The sequence below is a fragment of the Solanum lycopersicum genome, chromosome 1, assembly GCF_036512215.1.
Source record: "Solanum lycopersicum chromosome 1, SLM_r2.1".
NCBI classification, from domain to species: Eukaryota; Viridiplantae; Streptophyta; class Magnoliopsida; order Solanales; family Solanaceae; genus Solanum; species Solanum lycopersicum.
The window spans coordinates 41359824-41368724 of NC_090800.1; the positions used below are offsets into that span (position 1 = coordinate 41359824).

Consider the following 8901-nt stretch of genomic DNA (forward strand, 5'->3'; position numbering starts at 1 on the left):
CCCACTTGGCCATGATGTAATTAATAAAGAGGTGGTTTTCAAAATTTCACAATTTCACGAGCAAATTGAAAAATCAAAATTCTAGAACCAAGAGGATAATGAAATTTCATGGTGAATCCAATAAATGTGACAGTTGCGGCAGCTTAGAGAAGGTGAGTGTTGGAGAGATTCGATTCATGTTGTTATGAAGAAGAAAAGAAATAAATAAGAAAAAAGAATAACTAAAAATAAACATATTTATGAAAATTTCACAAATAAAAATTTTATTTTATGTGTTGGGGTCCTCACTCTCTCTAAGAGAGTGGTATACACTCACCGTGTTTTGTAAGCATCGAGCGAGTAAATTATTTTAGTTTTAAACATTTCAGAGGGTGATAGGACATCCGTGAAGTTGGAATATGTAGTTGAGATTTTGGGTATAGATTGGGGGACTTTAGACCATTTTTTCAAATATATATGTATAACCAATGTAATATAACTAATACAAGCATTGCTAATACACTCTACACAAAAAAATATTTTTATACACTACTAGAGGACCCCTTCGTGTTATACTACTGTAATATAAGGGAATATCTTATGGTGTACATATACACATATCCTTGTACAAAAGGATAAATGCATAAATTACCCCTTGCACTTGTGCGAAAAGTAAGTTACACACTCAAACTATTGTGATGACCTATGACATACCTAATCTTGAAGGTGATATTAATACCTCCTTCCGAAGACAATCTTAGTTGTGTATAAAAAATGTTGTACACATGTTTTCATAGATAAATAATATTTATTTTAATTTTTAAAAACCTTTATCTCTTGATATTTTCTTAAACTTTGCAAAAGAATAAAAATTTGGGCATCTTCCTCCCCTCACCATGCATTTCTCTTTTTAAAATCTATTTCTTCTTCTTCTTCTTCTTCTTCTTCTTCTTCTCCATTGTTCATAGATTGAAAGCAAAATAAATATGAAGATAAAATAGGAGTCAATAAGTTAATTATGAAGTTAAGAGATGGGCGGCGACAGGTGATGGGCAACACCATTATTGTCGGCGGAACAAATAAAATTTCAAGATCTACATAATTCTTTAAAAATCTTGATAACTAGTATGTAAATCAAGAATTTAATTAGTATTATTTGTGTGTAGTGATTAATAAATATGCTATTGATGATTTGAGGAGAAAAGGGTCAAATGCCCCCTTATGCTTTGGCTATATTTCCAACTATACACTTAACCTTTGAGAAAAGGATCCTATTACCCCCTTGAATATTTTTTTTATTTATTATTTCACCCTCAGACGCTGACGTGGTCACATACGTGAACTCACCTCCGTGTGGCGCGTAAGAACGTGATAAAATGTCCATGTGGAGTCTAAATAAGCCTCCCAACGGTAACTTTACTCTTTATTTAACCATACATTTTTTTTTATTTTTTTCACTTTGTTCTTCATCCACTATTGTTCTTTGTTCATCTTGAACAAAAGCTCCCTCCTTCTTTGTTCTTCATCCACCATTGTTCTTCATCAACCATTTTTTTCTTATTAGTAAACGTTTTCGTAACTTCTTTCAACTAAGATTGAAGTTAGGGTTTCCAAATTTTGTCAAATTTTAGCTTGATTTTCCCCCCAATTCGACAGATTGTTTTTTTGTTATTAGGGTTAGTAATGTCTAACGTGAAATGGAACAAGCTATGCATGGAAGAATCAGACCCGATGATCAAAACCATAGTAAGATGCAAGCATGAAAATTTGTTGCATATGCATACTTCTTGGTCGAAGTCGAATCCCGGTAAACAATTTTGGTCATGCCCCTACTATGGTGTATGGTACTTTTCTTCAGTTATTTTATTTTGTTTAACTGATGTGAGTGTTAATAACGTGATATATTATTTTTATTTTTTCAGTCGAACAATTGTAATTTTTTTTGATGGAGAGATAGAGAAGAAATCGATCCAAGATCCCAATTTATCCTCCCAAAATTGGTGAACAAAATCAAAGAGTTGGAAGATCAAGTTAGGAAGAGACAGATTCAAATCAATGAGCAACAAGTTCTGATTGATAATTTGACAGGAGAGAAGAGGTTCAAACGAAGAAATTCGAAATGGTGTACGTTTGGTTGGAAGGTCATTTTATGTATTTTGATTTGTGTTGCAGCTTTGTTCATGAACAACCTATTTCAAAGTAGGGTTTATTCAAGTATTGAAGTAATTAAATTGCCATAACGTATGCCAGTAGTTAGTAGCGAAAGGAGTTGAAACTCTATATTGATTGTCATATGTATTATGAGAAATTTTGTATATCAATATCATTAATCTTTTTGATTGTACAACATGTCTTTAGTAGACATAACACCATTTTTAAGAGTCTGTATTAGTGTCTATACTACGACAAATAAGGATAAGCATAACACAATTTGTAAGAGAAACGACCTTTAATAGACATAATCGATTGTAAAACAGGTCTTACACAATGTCAAATTACAATAAAAGATCAAAACAAAAACATAATTTGATGTTCAATACTAGTACATCATCATTCAAAATGGGAAATGTTTTCTTGCCTACTTAAAACAGTACTACAATATCATTACTTCCTAGATTGGATTGGTTGAACTACTTCCTTTTGATTTTCTTTGTTCCCCCCTCATTTGTTGAAGTTTTCTTGTTGTGATTGCTTCTTTTCCATTCCATTTTAACTTGGGTGCAGTACTTGGTTTGTAACCAATATCACCAGTAACATTAGCAGATTTTGTCACCTTTGTTGAACCAATAGAGAAGATCTTACAATTTGACATACCATGCTGTATTCAAAGTATGAAATAATACTGACTGAATTTGTAGTTAAACATTAAAAAATAGTATAACTGAATCAATAGGAAACACTTACATTGAGAGCTTTGAATCCATCTTCAGCTTGAAACATACCCATTCCAATGACTGCTTGCCTTTTGTATGAGGTTGTGTTTCCCCTAACCCTTCCTCTTTGTTTGTTACTATTATCAGGCGATGGACATGTAGAAGGTGCACTAGGTGGTGCAGGTGTTCTTCCTCTTGCACTCTTTGTATGTGTTGTAGATGCATTAGGTGCACTAGGTGTGGCAGGTGGTCTTCCTCTTGCACCTTTTGTAGGTGCTGCAGATGCACTAGGTCCTGGAGATGCACTAGGTGTAGAAGGTGGCCTTTCTCTTGACCTCTTTGCAGGTCTTGGAGATACACTAGGTGTTGTAGGAGATGGTCTTCCTCTTGACCTCTTTGCAGGTCCTAGAGATGCACTAGGTTCTGCATGTGGTCTTCCTCTTGACCTCTTTGTAGAATGCTCAGCTTATGTTTGTGCTTTCTATATGCATATAGTTAAAATAAATGTAATTATTACATATCAAAGTAATATCACATACCAAATTAATGTTAAAGATTGTACCTTTGGTCTGCCTAAACCTGAAGTTTTGCCCTTTCCCTTGTTTTGTATTTGATGGTTCTTCCCTTGCTGATGACTCAACCCTTTATGGACATCCTTTCTTGTTGTGGCCTCTAACATTACATTTACTACATGTCATGGCAAGTCTAGTTCTAGGTAGCATTTCATATTTTTTACTTTCACCAACTTTCTTCTTTGTTTACCTGGCCTGCCAGGCATGCTTTTTATTTCAGGTGGTGCAATTGTGGAGTTAGTAGATTCAGGCCACATCTCTATCTTTGTGACAGGTTGAAGGACATCGGCATAAGACTTCAAGTAAGTTCATTGTCAATATAGTGAAAGGGTTCACCTTTCTTAAAGTAAATGGCAGCCACAACATGTGCACATGGTATGCCTTTTAACTGCCATACCCTACAAGTACAAATCCACCTACTAAGATCCACACTATGTTGAAATGGTCCTTATCTCACTTCAAACCCATTAACTCCATTAAAATCAATATTACAATTCATTGACGTATCAATATTCTCTTGTAGTACCTTTAGACACATTAGAGAAAAATCACATATCCAAGTATTTATGAACTCTCTTAACTTGGCTATTCTGGTCATCATTTTTACTCTTATCTCTTCAAGCATAGTGATAATTGTCTTGTGTAGGTGCTAAGATCCATGAATTAAAGCAATCAAACAAATTGTTATCTACAGAATCACATTTTACTTGAGTATTAAAGTAAACCTTACACCAGAACTCTATGTTGTAGTACATAAGATCATCCATCATTTTTTCTGGACCAAGCAACTTCATCTTTGCAAAACTTTTCCTCAATTGAGATTCAAAGGTACTCTTTACAATAAACCAAAACTGTTGTCTTCTTTGGAGACCTCTCCAGTCCTTAGCCCAGTTAGCTAAGATGTGTCTAGCACACTATCTATGTTCAGCAACAGGCAAAATATTTTGAATTGCGCCTATTAATCCCTGTAACAGATCCATATATGTTATAATAACAAATATATGAAAATTGATAAAGACATATACAAAATAAAAAAATAGTACATATACTTTCTGCATATCTGTGATCAGGGTAAGATTTTCACCATCTCCTAGTTCTAGATCATCCTTCAAAAGTTTGATAAACCATGTCCATGTATCTTTTTTTTTATACTCAACTACTACCCAAGCAAGTGGCAACATCTGGTTATTACCATCTCTGGCCACAAAAACTAACAATTGTCCTCTACAAATCCCTTTAAGGAAACAACCGAATGCCTTCTTCAATGGATTAAAACATATGTAAAAGCTCTGAAATACTGGCCTACCAAGAGCATCAAGTTCACCAAGTTTAACAACACAACTGCTCCCTAGTTTGGTCCTCAACAATTCATCTTTATAGTAAAAAATTTTCCCAAATTCCACAACACGATCACCCATGATCTCTTTCAACACTTTAGCTCTAGCCCTCCTAACAGTATTCTTGGCAACATGAATTTAAAATTTTTTCCTTATCAACTCTTGCAACTTGAAAACTCTTATATTTAGCTGCTCATTAATCCTCTTTCTAAAATGTGTAGCTATGAACTTTGCATTACACAAATAGTTTCTAGTTGTGCTGTTACAATTATGCTTTGGATTGTAAGTCTTTATCATGAAATCATTTGTTGTTTTGTCAAGACATGCAAACAAAAGACATGGACAACTTTCCTTGAACCTACATCTAACTCTTTTTGGCTCATCCACACACTTTTCTATTTGAAATCTCCTTTGGACAACATATTTACTTACTGCTCTTCTAAATTCATTCACATATGCAAAGACCATACCCAACAGTAAGTACAACTTTCTTGTCACTAGGATCATGCATAATTTTTTGATTATTTGGCCTCCTTCTTCTTGGTAAATTTACTCTTTTAGATTCAACACATTCATCACTAAATTCACCTCAATCTATTTCAAAACTTCCATCATTAGAACTTGCAAAATAAGTTTCATCACCTCCTAATATTCCTTCTACACTTACTTTACCTGTTTAAGTTTCATCAAAACCTAAATCTCGTCCAGCTTCACCTACTGGTACCTCTTCAGTATCAGTTGGTACTCTCTCTTTTCTTTTTCTTCTTTGAAAAGATCTCTTTTCATCCCTCAACTCCCTAACCTCTTCATGTACATCACTACCATAGTCCTCCTCATTATCTCCCACCAATCTACATTCAGACTCAAAACTATCTTCTGTTAAGTAATCAGAACCCTCTTGTTCTTAGAAATCAGATTCAACAGGGACTGAAACTAGATCATTAACATCTTCATTGACAACCTCTGTAGTGGAAGGAGATCTAGGAGGAGCAGTTGTATTGGTAGGATTTGTAGTGGAATGAGTGGCAGTGAAAGGAGATTTAAGAATAGCAGCTGTAGTGAGAGGAGTTGGGGTAGAAGCAGATCCAGTAGCAGGAGTAGTGAAATGAGTTAGGGTATATTGAGATCTAGTATCAAAGGAAGTAAAGGGGTCTTCACCTACCCCACTTTGGCCATTTACTTTATTAAAAGCTGAACTAGATTCCTCCATATCCCTATGAGGGGCATTTTCTAATAAAATAGGGGTGGGGGTCCACAACTACATCATCAATTACGTATTTTACATATACCTCCACAATATCTCCATCTTCCAAAGAACAACTTAATTCTAAAATATCCATATCATTATGAATATCTTCCAAAATGCCACTGTTAGGAGGTTTAATACTAAATGTGCAAGTTGTTGTGTATCCCAAACCTTTTATGTACCCTCTTAATTCAAAATAGCACAATATATCCACATCAACATCCAAAAACTCTATGACTCGCCCACCACTGTCAACTGGTTGTCCACTACTCAAATCTAAGACTCCACTATGATACCATCTTAACGTAATCAAACTAAATCCACTCATCTCCTACCTGAACAATGTAGCACTAGTAAGGAAATGAGAAACTATATTTTCTAAGAATTATTTAGTTACTTAAAAAATTCAGAGGCAGCAGAACAAGGAGAAAATAAAAAGAAAGAAAACCCCTAATAGAACACTATTAATCAAACACTAATAAAAAAACCCCTAATACTACAATACACATAACAAAATGGCATTTGAATGCGCAGTTCAACAAAACCCTAATAAACATTAAAATAACACTACCATCAAAACTAAAATCAAATATCAATATAACATTTAGTTGGTAAAGAATAACCCTAATAAATGTTAAAAGGCTCAAATAAACTACAAACTATAGCACACCAGTCAAAATAACATTTGAATACGCAGTAAAAATAAAACTTTAATCGAACACTAACATCAAAATAGTATTCAACTAGTAAAGATCTAACCTTTTCTTCAGAAGAAATCACAAGTGATCTTTTCGATTCAACAAAGGATACTCAATGAGACTGGAAGAACAAAGAAGAAATAAGAAAGAAGAAAGAATAAAGAAAAAAGAAGAAAGAAGAAAGAAGAAAGAAGAAAGGGGTTTTCTTTGGTTTTGGAGGGAAAGAAGAGTTTTGTCAAAAGGTAAAGGTAGGTAAAGATGTCACACATGTCAATTTTTTCAAGTCTTGTAAAGTCGTGGGGTCCATGATTATACCGTGTACAACGCGTGTATACAAACAATTTTCATAAATCTGGTATAGGGGACCACGTCAGCGTCTGACGGTGAAATAATATATTAATTTTTTTTCGGGGGGTAATTGGACCCCTGCAAAGGTTAAGTGTGTAGTTGTAAATATTTCCAAAGCTTGAGGGGGAATTTGACCCTTTTATCATGATTTGAGACATAAAAATGACATTGTGGTGGTTGTAGGTAGTGCTCCAACGAGAATAGAGAAGAAAAAGATGGAGAAATTATTTTCTTCTATGAAATTTTGATAAATTTAGTTAATATAATCATGAATTTTATGCATTAATCTTATAAGATTTTCAATAGAAATCATTATCTTTCTAGCGATTATTTTTTGGTGATCTTCTCCGGTGAATTCTCTGTCGATTTCAAATGGAAAAATCATGACTTTTAAGTTGAAAATTACTAATTTTTCTTTGGAAGTCACCAATTATATTTATTTTTAGAGTTTCTCATTAAAGGTAGAGTGTTGGATGTGCTTCCATCAACAAATATTGGTGATAAATGTTGTGATTCCTTAAGCAAAGCAACTCAACAACATTGAGTGCCTAAAGCAAAACTTAAGAGAGGGGACCTACTATTTTATTTTTTCATTATATATACGTTTATTTAAAATCTACTTTTCTAGATATTCTATATGCGAAGTCGTTAAGTACTAATTTATAATTAATTTGTTTTAATAATTCATTTTTGAATGATAATATAGCTAATTCATTCAATCTCACTTGAGACATTGTTGATCTAAAAGAATATTTAATCAATTTTAATTTCAAAATTTTTCTTTCAGATGCGACAACAGTTTCATGAACTATAACATTATCTTATAAGCAATCTGTGTATTTGGAAAAGAATCAACTCTTTTTATTTGATTGAGAATTTTTATTAGATCATTATCTTCTACTTATATTATTTCTCTAAACACTTTTAACTAAAAAATAACTATAAACCATCAATATCAGAATAACTATTATGTGTTAAATAAATTTTAACGTCAAGACAATACTCCCTCCATTTCAAAAAGGATGACCTAGTTTGACTTGGAACGGAGTTTAAGAAAAGAAAGAAGACTTTTTAATCTTGTGGTTCTAAACTAAAGTTATGTCAAATGTACCAACGGCCTTAATCTTATGGTCTTAAACATGCCACTTGAAAAGTTAAATTTGAAGTGTTGCTAAAAAAGGAAAGAGGACATTTTTTTCAAACAAACTAAAAAGGAAACAGGGACATTCTTTTTGAAACGGAGGGAGTATTTTTTAAAACTCTAATCATCTAGTGATCTCAATATTTTACCACTAAATAAGAAATCAAAAATATTTCCATATGCTTCAATTGGTTCAAATCTATTTTGAAGTGAAAAAGTAGTTTGATCTAGTGTACATACATAAGTAATCAACTGTAAAAGATTCTTCAAGAAACTTTGTAATTTCGTTATCCATATTTTCATAAAATCGTTCCTTACAAAATTAAGGTTTATATTCATCTCATATGCAATTTTCTTAGTAGAAATCATAGGACTCATAATACGTGTACACACACATGCGCGCGCACACACTAGTTTCACGGCATGTGCATAGCACATGTGTATTTTATGCAGTAAATGATGTTGTAATATAGAATTAATACTAAACTAAAGTTTTTAATAAATAATTATAATTTAAATAACACAATACAAGTGCTATTAAATGATTAATACAAATTGTCATAGAGTTATTTGCATTTTTAGATCAAAATGACCAGCTATTATTGAAACATTTCAAAATACATACAAAGTTTAAATGGGGAGAAAGTGTCACTTGTTCAGTCTCTTGAGGTTATGAACATAAATTATGGAGACCATTTAAGTATAAG

General features: G+C 32.9%; 1 protein-coding gene across 1 annotated transcript; it reads right to left on the reverse strand.

Moving 5' to 3' along the window:
• Positions 1-2414: 2414 nt before the first annotated feature.
• On the reverse strand, positions 2415-4842 carry LOC138341996 (uncharacterized). Its single transcript, XM_069294180.1, has 4 exons — positions 4474-4842; positions 3615-3720; positions 2884-3317; positions 2415-2797 (listed from the first exon to the last, which is right to left on the reverse strand). The coding sequence occupies exons 1-4, from the start codon at positions 4840-4842 to the stop codon at positions 2591-2593; spliced, it is 1116 nt and encodes a 371-aa protein (XP_069150281.1). The 3' UTR covers positions 2415-2590.
• Positions 4843-8901: the final 4059 nt, after the last annotated feature.